Raw genomic sequence first — 14,484 nt, 5'->3', positions numbered from 1 at the left:
CTTGAGACCTGCCAGCTCAAACAGCTGTCCTGGTTCTTCGTCTACTGCCCCTGTTACATGTCCAGGAGGCTGAAGGGAGGGGCTAAACTCCTCTGGCTCTGTCATTCCCAGGGTCTGGCAAGTTCTAACTGTGGTGCCCAGCTCTCCCAGTGCTTACCACCCACTGGACATGGGGGCAGTTCAGGTGTGTTGAGTGTGGCTGGTTGCTTGTTCCACTCTGGCTCAACTCCCAGTCCCTGGGAAGTAAGTGGCTGTGTCTGTCCATCAGCCTGTGCACAGACAGGCTCCACGTGGGGACTTGCTTGGCAGCTCTGCGGAGAGATGCTCAGTGACAGTTGATGATCCTGGGAGGCAGAGGAGCCAGAGGTGCTTCTTCTGTCCCAGAGTTATGAATCCACCTTCTGGAAGGGATGGATTTCTTTGGGAAATGAAGGTCATCAGAAATGTCCAGAGCAAGAGAGAGAAATCTTTTTGAAATCTCCAGCCACTCAGAGTGGCAAGTGTATTTTGAAAACTCCTCCACCTCTCCTTGTCCTCATCCTGTCCTTTCCCTTTTAAGTGGCTTTATTATTATTTTTTAATCCGCCTTTATCATTGGACATTTATTGACAGAAATCAAATTGCTGTGTCTCTGGGCAAAGCGCCTGCTGCAGAGAGGTGTGGTTCCCGAGGAATGAGACACGCAGCCCAGCAGCTGAGCCTACACTGTCCTCACATAACCTCCCTGCCTTAAATATCGCCAATATTTAGCCTTGCCTTATAAAGTAAAAATGCACAATACCTTCCAGAGTTTCAGCAAGCCCAAATGCCCCCCTCAGCTCAGTTATATCTCCTGTACGTTAAAGGCAGGACCGTGTACCCCTCCCCCTGCGCAGACCTGCCCTCGGAGCCGCCAAGAGGTTACTAATCAGGGAGAATCCGCCATCGATCCGATGGTGGAGACCTGGGGGATTTGTGTGCATTGTTTTTGCTGAAGCCTCCTGTGATTTCGGCGCGACCAGATCCTCTGCAGCGAACTCCATGTCGCAGCTTGTGGCTGCCTGTGTCCTGTGGTGAGAGCGGAGCCGCACAGGAGATCCTTTGTCTAGGAAGGCTAGGCAGAGAAGATCACTTTGGAGTTGCTAAGCTCTGCATTGCCATTGGCTGCACTCTTTGTGGGGCTGTTTTTGCAAAAGGCATGCCCAGCACGTCTACAGTGCTGGCAGGCCAGGGCTGCCTTTAAACACCATGATAATAATACCAAAAAGCAGTTTGCAGAACTGTTCAACTGTAGAGGCTTCCTCTGCAGAAGCAAGCAAGATGGCTACCTCGTGGGCTTCGCTGTGAAGAATGCAGAGGCTAATTAAGACAGACTTTAAGGGGAAAAAAGGGTATTTCCCTACTTCATCTTTATGCAAGGCTTTTTTTCAGTGACTTTTGAAGTGTACATTTTACATAAGCTCTTTAGGTTCTGTCTAGCAAACATGTTGATGATTTTAGATGGTATAAGTAGTTTTATAGAGAATAGCCAAAAATTTTGTGGGGGGGGGGTGGGAGCTAATTTTTTTTCTCTTATATGGAGGCTCATTTTGCAATTTGATTTTTTTTAGGTTATAAAGGAAAACAAGAGGCCCCAGAGGGAAAAGAAGCCCAAAGTTTTAAAGGTAATCAGCTATTGATTAACTCATATTTAATATTTTTCCATTTCATATAGTATTTTTCTGTCACTTAGGGGTAAATTTGGAGTACAGTGGATGTAAATTCTCCCAGATTTTCAGTAGATAAATGAATTTTCACTCAACTAAAGTGTTTTCTCTCTTTCTCTCTCTCTCTCTTTTTTTTTGATATGTTGCATAATATGCATATTAGCATCCTTTATTTTCAACTCCACACGAGTCTTCAGAAAGAAAACTTTATATGCAAGTGTTGTGAATAAAATTTGTGGCTTTTTTTTGTAGCTCCCTTTGTAGCATCTGCATTTGTGGTGTTGCACCAGTGTGTAAACTTCAGCTCTTAAGGAGAAAGACACTATTTAAAGTTGACAGCTATGATCCATTGTGATTTTAATGGACCTTCCATTAGACACTATTTTTAAATGTGTGATTTTTCCAAAGGAAAACGTGCTTAGAGGTTCTAGTTCAGCTTAAAATGTGTAAGCCATTGAGGTTTTACAGGCAAATTACAATTGCTTAATCCCAAATTCTCATTATATCATCTTTAATTTGGGCATTCATGGAGCTGTAGGAATGTGTATGTTTTCTTTATTTTCAGTAGTTTGCCTAATGAGTATTTAGTAGTTACCTAATTCAGTTATAAGCTAGCAGTCTGTGTTATGAGCTTTGTATAGTATTTAAAATGGTTAATTTAAAAGCATATGACATTACTAAAAGTTCAAGACTAGCTTTAGCAAATAGGTGCTTATGTGTTAAAGGTTTCAAGTGGTATATTGCTATTATGAATGTAAGTATCCTGAGCAGTCAACCTTTTTAATTCAAGAAGACATATTAAACAATAAAATGACTGGTCTTTAAAATTATATTGTGTATATATAATTGAAAATATCTTATCTTAATCTTAGCTTTTCTTTTGCAAATAAAGTTTTGGCACCCATAGGGGAACAACATGTTTGAACTATGGATATAGCACATTTTAAAATCTCATTTGTTTCCTCAGTTGTGTACCTTGAAAATGCTATTGACATGCAGAACCAAACCTTGCATTGCTTTCTAATTTGTCTGACCACTTCAAGTTTCTGTTTCCTGTGTGTACACAGCATTGCCATGTATATTTTTCATCAACCAACAAGTATTCATTTAATATTTACCACACAGTCATCAGTGTGCTAGGCACTGTGAAATGAATGAAATTGCTTGGCACAAATTCTCACTGGGCCTGGACAAATAGAATACTGGTTATTTTCAAGGTAAATTAAACCCTTCTCTGTTTTTCTCCTGCATATTGATCCACCTGCCCCCTTTTAATCCTTTCCCCTCCCCCAATTATAGAAGAATATCATTAAAATCCCTAAGTATATTTCTTAATCTCTTTTTACACTTTCTGTGTTGGGTGTATCCATCTCAGGTGTTTTGTCTTAAAATCTTCAAGTGAGAAATAGTTTCAGTCCTGCTGTTATAAATGGCTCTCAAATTTGTGTGTGTGGGGGTGGCGTGGGGTGGGAAAGCAGCATGGAAGAAAGGGATGGAGACTGCATGGACAAACTAACATGGACTAATCTTGGTAGCTAAATCATCACCTGCCTTTCCTACAAGGTAGAATTGGACTTTGGGAATACTATTTAATTCTATGTTTATTTTGTTAGTCTGTGGGTGTCCTGTCACCTGAAATAAATTTCAGAAGTAAATATACTGTGTATTGCTTTTTTGAATCATGGCAATGGACCCTGACTTTTAAAAAGAAATAAGTGTCTGTGGATGGCTGAAATTCATGTGCCACAGCATGCAGAACCAAATTGTTGCTCACTTCCTCTATAGTTATCAGTTGTTGTACAACAGTAGAGAAATGCTCTAAAAGGAAAAAATTAATTTTTTTCTGATGTTGGCATTTTTAAATGTTTTCTTTAATTTTCTGTTGGGAATAATTTTTTTTGTTCCTTTTCAGAGAAAGCTTTGTTTCTCTGCTCCACAGTAGAAATGCTAAAATACTTTCAGATTTTAGCTTGATATGTGTAAAATATAGTTAGAGCAAGTGTAGAATATTATATAACCCTGAAGGAGATGTTAAGAAAACTAAATCCAACTTTTGGGAGGGAGGGTGGAGGAAAAGCAAAACTTTCCATTTAGGATTTTATGGGTGGGAACTTAATATTCCAGCTGGCTGCTACCCAGGGGATCAGTCATGGGAATCTACAGGTTACACCTTGGTTTCCTTTCATAATTCTTTCTTTGCTTTTGGCATTGTACCAGAATTCTACTCTTCTTCCTTTGACTCTGGCCTCTTAAGTCTTCACATCTCCTGGGTCCCTTGCTCTTTGTCAGGGTGGCTGCTACCTATAGGTATTCTGACTCATTTTCATCGTCATCTATTGGGAGGTAGTTGGATAAATGAAGAGTCTGACTAAGGAAATTGGGAATAGAATTGAAGCTTGTCTCATCCTACTCTGAACCTGCTAACTAAATACTGAATCCAGTTGTGGGGCTGAAATTGCCTGGTGTGTCTCACACCTCTCATCTTTAAACAATCTATTATCTATTATCTATATCAAACAATCTATTATCTATATCAAAAACCTGTATGCATTCTGTTACAATTCGAAATTTAAAACTATACATAGTGATCTCAAATCCCAGACTACAGAGAGCGTTTTCCTCGAGCTGAAATGACGGTTTCTGTCCAAAGCACTCTAATGGCCAGAATGGGTATCAAATGATGGGGGTGAGGGTGGGGGTGCTCAGCACAGACTCCTGCCCCCACTGGGGCTGAAGGACCAGGTTCCTGTTCAGGCGCTCTTGTTGATCACTGGAGTTGATCTGTCTTCATAGATGGCAGCATGTTAGCTGTGCTATAATTGTTTGCTTGACTCTTGAGTAAGGGGAAGGTATGAGATGATTTCAGGCCTTGATTCATGAACTTGTACTTGTGAGTGGCATGGTTTGGAACTCCTCTTGGTAGAAACATTTATGTAAATAATCACTATTTTGTGTTTTGGGGTGGGAGAAAGTCAATTTTAAGGTAGTATCACTTTGGTTAGGTTGTCAGTCCCTGTCCCTAGAGAAAATCAGATTACACAGTCAGTTGGGAGTATTGGGTAGAATTTAATAAAGAGATTGTTTAAAAGGTGTGGGCAGGGTTTAGAAAAATCTAGGGATGACAAAGCATCCCAGTACTAATGACAGCAGAGAGATATTGCCATTCCTAGGCCTGAAGGGGCAGGGGCTTTTGTGTGTCCTTTGATAATGGGATCTTTCTTGAAGAGAAAGTCATGGGGAGGTGGGTATGGAAATAAATACTCTGCCACCCAGTTTCCTGCTGCTTTCATTGGTTGATCCCAATCAGAAGCCAAAAGGAAAAAGGGAGCCTACTGATGATGAAATATATCTTGTTCCACCTCCTGTGTCATGTAAGAGGGTGTAGAAGATGGAGTGGGGACCTGAAGGGCAAACCAAACATATATTCAGCATCACTACTGACCACAGGGGCAGTATGGTAGGGTCAAAAATGGTACCAGAATCATGATTATGTAAGAAAGTAACATTGGACAGGGTTGGGTGAAGTTTATATAAGAACTCTATACTATTTTTGCAACTTACCTGAAAATCTAAAATCATGTCAAAATCAAAAGTGTGGATATCCCTGAGAATGAACTGCATTTATACATTCTGTAATTTCTTATCTGGTAAGGGACAGTTTCTAGCTATTTGATTATAAAATATCATCAAAGTATTATTTGGAAGAACTGGGTGAACAAATATAAAGAAATGTCAGTGGATATTAAACCAGGAAACTGTCTACAAATGATTTAGAAATGAAAAAAAATAAAAAGAAAAAGAAAACTAAGTGATCTTCCTGCTAGCTTCTATGCTGGCAGCCCTGTTCTTCACTGTTTCCTTCCTTCCTTGATGATGCTGATAAAAGTAGAACGAGTGGTTGTTGGGGTGGCAGGGGGTGGGATGTGGGTAAATAAGACATGTTTCACTAGGAGAGAAGGACAAGACACTGGCATGTAGCTATAGTGGTAAGTCTTAGAAACGTTTTAAAAGGAGAATCAAATCGTAAATGAATCACATTCATATGTGGTCTTGATTTACATGACAGTGATATTCAAAATATTTAGTACCATCATTGCCTGGCACACAGTTAATGCTCAATATGTGTTGTTTCTTGAACAACAGTATTATTAACATTCGATAAATACTTTTTTAGCCCATACTAAATGCTGGGCTACAATGGTGTGTAAGACTAAAGTGATTTCAGCCCTCAAGGAGATTAAGTGTTGCTGAGGAAAGGCCAAAAAAAATTAAAGACAAATTAATAAATTACAAATTGTGGCATATACTTTGAAGGAAACAAAGAAACAAAAAAAAAAAAAATTGCCAAGACAGGGGAAAACACCCCCTAGGGAAATTTACTTGGTATCTTTGAGAACTATTCCCTTCATTTGTAAATTGTTACATACATTAGTGAGGGTTTAAAACTACCAAATTAGATACAATTGAGTTACCCTGTTTATCTTAAAAACTCATTAAGCTACAAGAAATGAAAGTTAACAGGGTTACTAAAGATTTTTTTTCTGTGCACACTTATCTACAACTTTGTTTCAGTTAGTTAAAGAAATCATTGGTAAAATGATAAACTTTTCTTAACTCTAGTTATAAAGTAACATTCCATGACTTATAGCAGCAACATGTTACAAATTTTAGTGACATCCTATACTGAGCTTGATGGTTGTTGAGGGGGGAAAAAAAGCCATTTGATAGTCTTTTTTTTTGGCTGCACTATGCGGCATGCGGATCTTAATTGCCTGACCAGGGATCAAAACTGCACCCCCTGCAGTGGAAGCATGGAGTCTTAACCACTGGACCGCCAGGGAAGTCCCTTGATAGTCTTACATAGTCCCAGGCAAAGAATCCCAGACTTTTGAATATAACAGACCATGGGGGCAGTGGGGGGGCGGGGAGTGGGGCGGGGCAGGGGAGATTCAGAGTGGTGAGAGCATCCACAAAGGGATACCAGCTTTATAAACAAAACAATAACAACAACAAAAAAAACCCCACAAACATAAATTGGAAGAAGATAATCTCAGAATATAGGGTGGTCATATAAAATTTAATAATTTAGCCTTATGATTCAACACATGGTCCTTATTTTCCTCATGTCATAAGCTGGCAAAAACTATCAAAGACTGGTACTTATCCATCAGTGTTTATTCACACGCTCAAAGGCACACATGGGGCTTCTGGTTTGCATACCCAGAAATTGTAACATAGCATTTTGACCAGGGATGATGAGATTGCGTTCAGGCTGAGAACTCAGACTCAGGGCTGAGTTCTCACTAAGTCAGCTCACACACAGTCAAATCATTCATTTATCATCGGAACACGAACATTTCCAGTCATTCAAAATTCATGTCCATTTTGTAATTTCTAGGAATGATCCCAAACAGAGAATCAGTGAATAGAAGCCAAGTGGGGTGAATAGGCTTGAAGAAAATTTCATTCAGGCTACAAAAAAAGTCTGTTGAATTTTTCCTAGCTTAGAAAAGAACATATGCTTTGTGTCTTGAATCCTTATGCTCATCTGATAATGTGTTTGTGTTTTGATAGTGCTAGATTCATACTGTTTTCTGAGGTCTGCCTTGCTTATTGTATAGCTCTCCATCTATTGGCTAGAATATCATCTCAATAGACAGGTAAAAGGAGCCAAATAAGAACTGTTAAATTTTTGTTAAAACCTCACTGGCATCTTAAGTTATTTTCAAGTTATAATTAATTTTATAATGGAATGCCTTTCAATATTCAAAATGTGTCATAAAAATAATGTTTTTAAAGATGTGATGGCAAGGGAACTTTCCTGGTGGTGCAGTGGTTAAGAATCCACCTGCCAATGCAGGGGACACGGGTTCGAGCCCTGGGTCGGGAAGATCCCACATGCTGCGGCACAGCTAAGCCCATGTGCCACACCTACTGAGCCTGCGCTCTTAGAGCCCATGAGCCACAACTACTGAGCCAATGTGCCACAACTACTGAAGCCCGGGCGCCTAGAGCCCGTGCTCTGCAACGAGAGAAGCCACCGCAGTAAGAAGCCCATGCACTGCAACGAAGAGTAGCCCCCGCTTGCTGCAACTAGAGAAAGCCCATGCACAGCAACGAAGACCCAATGTAGCCTAAATCAATCAATCAATCAATCAATCAAACATCATTTAAAAACCTTTGGTAAAAAAAAGATGTGATGGCAAGATTTATCCACCACAGTGGCCTATTCAAGAGAATGAAGATTACAGTGTCATTCTTTAACCTGTTCTGATGCTTTATAGTTTTAAATACTAACTGTTTTAGTCCTTTTTGAGCTAAAAACAGGGCTTTCTGCACATGAAAAATTTTAAGGGAAGAGATGTTACAGTTTTATTATCTATGTTTAAAATTAATGATATATGAATTTGATTAAAGCATAGGTTCTTTTTATGGTTCTAGGGAACCAGATGTTAAACAGTAAACTTATTTTAGCAACTTGGTTACTTTTAAGTAACTAAATTATTTATTTTAAGCATTATATTGTGTGCTTAATTTTAAATATAGTATACAGAAATACACACTCATAAAATACACACTCATAGGATCATAAGATTGTTATAGACTTAAGTGAATTATTTAATACATGTTACATTGCCTAGGACAGCTCGACATATAGTAATTTCTCAATTAGTGGTGTTATTACATCTAAAGGTATAATTTATCCTACTAAAAATATTAAGTGAGCCTTTAAGAAAATGTGTATTTTCTTAGCAATATATTCGCTTGCCTTATTTGAGAAATATAAACCTGTATTACAAAAAGCCTTTTCTTTCCTTTTAAAAATGTCACGTCTGCTTTTTTTTTTTTTTTTTTTTTTGCAGTATGCGGGCCTCTCACTGTTGTGGCCTCTCCCGCTGCGGAGCACAGGCTCCAGACGCGCAGGCCCAGCGGCCACGGCTCACGGGCCCAGCCGCTCCGCGGCACGCGGGATCCTCCCGGGCCGGGGCACGAACCCGTGTTCCCTGCATCGGCAGGCGGACTCTCAACCACTACGCCACCAGGGAAGCCCCACTTCTGCTTTTTGTAATAAGAATTATCAGAAAGGAGTCTTTAAACCTTGAATATATTAAATTTCTCTCTTTCCTGTTCTATTTATATGTATATATTTTATAGAATCAATTCTATAATAAAGACTAGAATATCATCACTATGAAAAATAATCTCACAGCTGATGGTTAGTTTCAATTATAGAACTCAGCTGCAAAGAAAAACGTGGACTAGGATGAACACATTTGAAACAGGATATAAGTTATAGTGATGTTTGCAAGCTCTGTACCTTAAGCATGATTTCTTCCAGATAAGAATCACATAAGAAAGTTCTCACTAAATTATGACAAAATTTATCTTAGATAATCTGAATGTATCTTTTTCTTAGAAAAAAAATGTTTTTACTTAATATCTTGTGTATTCATTCTACTTTAGAAAGGGAAAAAAAATCTAATAACTGTGTATTCCACTTCCTGAAGTAAGTTTAATGTTATTTTAGACATAACTTCTCTGAAAATAGGAAACACAAATCTGAAATTTTCTGAGTATTTAATTTTTTCTTTTGCCACTTGGCATGTGGGATCTTAGTTTCCTGACCAGGGATCTAACCCATGCCCCCTGCATTGGAAGTGTGGAATCTTAACCACTGGACCACCAGGGAAGTCCCCGAGTATTTAATTTTGATATATAGGTATTTAGGGCTGTTGATTACTTTTAATTTTAAAATTTAAGCCATGTGTCTTTTTGTGGTATCAGCAGTACCCAAAGGAAAGTACCTGACTGAGGGAAATTTAATTGACCTATCTGAGAGCTATTTTCTTTTTTTTTTTGGATTACTTTTGTTTTTAAATTAATTAATTAATGGCTGCGTTGGGTCTTCGTTGCTGCGTGAGGGCTTTCTCTAGTTGCAGCGAGCGGGGCTACTCTTCCTTGTGGTGCGCACGCTTCTCATTGAAGTGTCTTTTCTTGTTGCGGAGCATGGTCTCTGGGCATGTGGACTTCAGTAGTTGTGGCATGTGGGCTCAGTAGTTGTGGCTCATGGGCTCTAGAGTGCAGGCTCAGTAGCTGTGGCTCATGGGTTTAGTTGCTCTGTGGCATGTGGGATCTTCTGAGACCAGGGCTTGAACCCGTGTCCCCTGCATTGGCAGGCGGGTTCTTAACCATTGAGCCACCAGGGAAGCCCTATTTTCATTACCTTTAAACCAGAGTGGATGTTCAATAAATGATGGCTATCATCATTATGATTGTTTTTGTTATGGTTGTTAATATAAAATAAAATGCTTTATAGAATATTGATGTGTTTAGATTTTTAGTTGCTTTTATTATTCGTTAAACTAGATTGTAAACCTCTTAAGCTTAGAGCAGCATTCAATTTTGTGTTCTGCAGTCTTAATGTAATATCTTGTGCCTACAACTCAATAAATGTTGGTTTAATGAATGACTGAATTAATGCATTTCATGACCTAACTTTATTTAGTCAGGTTTGAAGTGTAGAAATTATTATAGTGACATCTGGGTATATAAGGGAAATTGTACTTTCTGAAAATCAAACCTACAGAAAAGTTGAAAGAATAACACATTGTACATCAATTTTTTTTTTTTTTTTTTTTTTTTTCCTGGATCATGCGACATTTTACCTATGAATGCTTCAGCATGGCTCTCCTTAACTGCAGTACAGGATCACACTGAGGATAGTTAATGATTCAGAAGATACTGTCCATTTTTTTGTTTTTTTTTTTCCGGTACGCGGGCCTCTCACTGTTGCGGCCTCTCCCGTTGCGGAGCACAGGCTCCGGACGCGCAGGCTCAGCGGCCATGGCTCATGGGCCCAGCCGCTCCGCGGCATGTGGGATCTTCCCGGACCGGGGCACAAACCCGTGTCCCCTGCATCGGCAGGTGGACTCTCAACCACTGTGCCACCAGGGAAGCCCGATATTGTCCATTTTAAAAATCTTTTCCGGGCCTCCCTGGTGGCGCAAGTGGTTGAGAGTCCGCCTGCCGATGCAGGGGATACGGGTTCGTGCCCCGGTCTGGGAGGATCCCATGTGCCGCGGAGCGGCTGGGCCCGTGAGCCATGGCCGCTGAGCCTGCGCGTCCGGAGCCTGTGCTCCGCGACGGGGGAGGCCACAACAGTGAGAGGCCCGCATACCGCAAAAGGAAAAAAAAAAAAAAAAAAATCTTTTCCATCGTTCCCCCCCCAAATCATTTTTAGCTGTTTCCTCCTGATCTAGGCCTCTAATCTTTTTTTTTTTTTTTTTTTTTTGGCGGTACAGGGGCCTCTCACCGCCACGGCCTCTCCCGCTGCGGAGCACAGGTTCCGGACACGCAGGCTCAGCGGCCATGCTCACAGGCCCAGCCGCTCCGCGGCATGTGGGATCCTCCCGGACCGGGGCACGAACCCGTGTCCCCTGCATCAGTAGGCGGACTCCCAACCAGTGCGCCACCAGGGAAGCCCTAGCCTCTAATCTTAAATCATGAGTTGGTTGTCTTGTCTCTTTGTTCTTCTTTTATTTGGTCTTATACTATCATTTTGAGCGTGTGTGTGTGTTTTTATAAATTTATTTATTTATTTATTTTCAGCTGTGTTGGGTCTTCGTTGCTGTGCGCGGGCTTTCTTTAGTTGAGTTGAGCGGGGGCTACTCTTCATTGCAGTGCGCGGGCTTCTCATTGTGGCGGCTTCTCTTGTTGCGGAGCTCGGGCTCTAAGGCGTTCGTGTTTCAGTAGTTGTGTCACGTGGGCTCTAGAGCGCAGGCTTAGTAGTTGTGGCGCACGGGTTTAGTTGCTCCGCGGTATATGGGATCTTCCCGGACCAGGGCTTGAACCTGTGTCCCCTGCATTGGCAGGCAGATTCTTAACCATTGTGCCACCAGGGAAGCCGGTGTGTGTGTGTGTGTGTGTGTGTGTGTGTGTGTGTGTGTGTGTGTGTGTGTGTGTGTGTGTGTGTGTGTGTGTGTGTTTCTTGACTGGTGATTTTGAACACTACTTCTCTTTCATTACATTTTTATAAAATGTTTTGATTTGAAGATCAAGCAACCTGGGTAAATTACAGTAAATTTCAGGTGTCAGGTAGGTTGTCCAATCTACATTTAGCTGTTGGGGTCTTTGCCCAATGCTTCCTGGATTGGATCCTAAATTCTTAATTAGAGGAGAGTAGCAGATTGAAAAAATAAATGTAGTTGGCTAAACTCAGAGATTAAATTGACCTGCCCCATCTATACCAGGTAGTAGCAGGGAGTGGAAGAGAAAATGGATACCTTAATTATGGTTTCACTGAAATAAAGAAATGAAAAAAAATGAAGTAGGGGTATTTATAGAGCCATGGGGAAGCACTTTCAGTACTATTGGCTTGAAGTCAGGGTATTGATGAACCTTATAAAAATCTGAATGTTATTTGCTGATTAAAATAAATAGAAATTATTTCAAAATGTTGATTTTTGTCACTCTACACCCATGAAATCTAGTTTATGCCCTCACTTAATGGACAGGATAAAATAGCTGCAGTTTAGAACATTTCATCAGAAGTTTAATCCAGCTGTCCAGGGTTTACTTAAAGCTCTGATATTTGATCACTTCATTAAAACAAGTTAGGAGGGCTTCCCTGGTGGTGCAGTGGTCAAGAATCCACCTGTCAGTGCAGGGGACATGGGTTCGAGCCCTGGTCGGGAAGTTCTCACATGCCACGGACCAACTAAGCCTCTGCGCCACAACTACTGAGCCTGCACTCTAGAGCCCCCATTCCACAACTACTGAAGTCCGCTCACCTACAGCCCGTGCTCCGCAACAAGAGAAGGCACCGCAAGGAGAAGGCTGCGTACTTCAACGAAGAGTAGCCCCCACTCCCTGCAACTAGAGAAAGCCCACGCACAGCAAAAAAGACCCAACGCAGCTAAAAAAAATCCCCCCCAAAAAAACCCAAACAAACAAGTTAGGACCATCAGAAAACTGAGTTATCTGGACCGCATTTCCTAAGATACTGTGCATCATGACATACCATAGTTATGTAAGGGAGAGGCTAACTTTTGCTCAGTATAATTTCTAGTGAAAAATTGTCAAGATTAATTTATGTGCTGCCCATGGTCAGAAAAAAAGACAATATAAACAATGTGTTTTTCTATTTTGATTTTTGAGTCAGAAAACTCAAATTTGTTGGTCAAGCAGTGTAATATGCTCAAGTACGAAATGAGAAAGCATGTTGTCTTCCTGCTTCATTCTTGTTAGCTTCATTAAAATTAAAAAAAATACTTTGACATAATCTCAAACTACAGAAAAGCTGCAAGTGTAGTGCCAAGTATTCTCATATATCCCTCAACCAGCTTACCCATGTTAACATTTTATCTTATTTGCTTTATCTCTCTCTCCTCATATGTAAATTTTTCCCCTTGAATTATTTGAGAGTAATTTCAGACATGAGTTCTCTTTACCCATAAGTACTAAAGTGTGTATTTCCTACAAGCAAGGACCTCTTGCATAACTATAGTACAATGATCAAAATCAGGAAATTAACATTGACACAATACTATTATCTACTGATCAGAATTCACTATTTGTTCTTAATAATGTAGAGCATATCAAAAGAGAATCTCAGGTTATGAATTTCATTCAGTTGTTCTGTCTGTTTAGTCTTATCAGTCTGACATTTTTCACAGAGTATAGGTCAGTTAGAATGTCTCTTAATTTGGGTTTATTTGATGTTTGCTCATGATTAGATTCACGTTATGCATTTTTAATAAGAATGCCACAGAAGTGAGTTAGTGGGTTTTTTTTTCCCAGTGAATCATATCTGGAGGCACGTGATGTCAGTTTCTTCCATTATTACGATCTTTACACTGAAAACTTGGTTAATGTGGCATCTGCCAGGTTTCTCCTAAGTTACTCTTTTACCTTTTGCAGTTAATATCTCCTGTGGAGATACTTTAAAACTGTGTAAGCATTCTGTTACTTCTCATTGGTTTTTAGTATCCATCCATGTTTCTTGTCTGATGTAATTATGATGGACTCCATTTTAAGCTAAACATTTTATTTTGTATTTTGTTACCTTTAAGGCATCTTGACTTTCCTTTGGGCATAGAAATGGCACATAATTTAAGTTTTAGAGATTAAATGAATAAAACTTTTAAGTAATAATGAAAAATGCCTATAACTATTTAATGTCCTCTTGCACAGTGTAGCCAAATGGTTAATTTTGGTTGAGAAAGTTGGACTCAGGTCACTGTATGATAAAATGGGTATATAAGGATCTGGGATGTTGAAAAAATGCAGGTATGAGGATGATGAAGCTAACTAGGCCTAGAATTCCAAGAGAATATGACTTAGACTTCATTCCTTCTTTATCTTGTCCTTTCCACTTTTATCTCCCCGGCAACCCTATCTTACCAAGAACTCAATACAAAAGAAAGAAGCCTAACTCAGAGGAACTCAATGGAGACAAAGTAAAATAGAAGATAACCAGTTAAGCAGTGACAGCCTACTCCCTTAGTCTAGGACAAAGTAACGTTAAAGACAAGAAAAAAGATTTGTTTATGAGCCAGATAGGAAACAAATTACATTAAACATCTTTCAGGGTGTATATAAGTAACAAAACTCACAAAATTAACTCCAGGTGACCTTTATAGGTTATCAGAATAACAGCAAAAACATACTAAAATCCTGTGTACAATTAGTGATCTGAGACAGACATCAAAGTGTAGTCAAAACTTTGTTGAGGAAGAAAATGCAAACATCAGTATGATTTAAAAGGAAATCCAATGAACTCATTTAAAAATAGTTTTAA

At 39.8% G+C, this 14,484-nt stretch overlaps 1 protein-coding gene across 4 annotated transcripts in view; it reads left to right on the top strand.

Annotated features, from left to right (window-relative positions):
- Positions 1–14,484, top strand: part of TET1 (tet methylcytosine dioxygenase 1) — a 134,745-nt gene that overhangs the window by 35,405 nt on the left and 84,856 nt on the right. For 2 of the 4 annotated variants that reach the window (XM_060112906.1, XM_060112915.1), the window contains exon 3: positions 1,590–1,643. In XM_060112906.1, the coding sequence (XP_059968889.1) occupies positions 1,590–1,643 (54 nt within the window). Of the gene's footprint in view, positions 1–877; positions 1,053–1,093; positions 1,371–1,589; positions 1,644–14,484 lie in introns of those variants that run through there. The other 2 variants (XM_060112929.1, XM_060112922.1) reach the window with 2 other exon arrangements.

This window comes from Mesoplodon densirostris, chromosome 1 (genome assembly GCF_025265405.1).
Source record: "Mesoplodon densirostris isolate mMesDen1 chromosome 1, mMesDen1 primary haplotype, whole genome shotgun sequence".
In the NCBI taxonomy this organism is placed as follows: domain Eukaryota; kingdom Metazoa; phylum Chordata; class Mammalia; order Artiodactyla; family Ziphiidae; genus Mesoplodon; species Mesoplodon densirostris.
The sequence above is the reverse complement of the archived record's forward strand: the minus strand, read 5'-3'. Positions and strand labels throughout refer to the sequence as shown.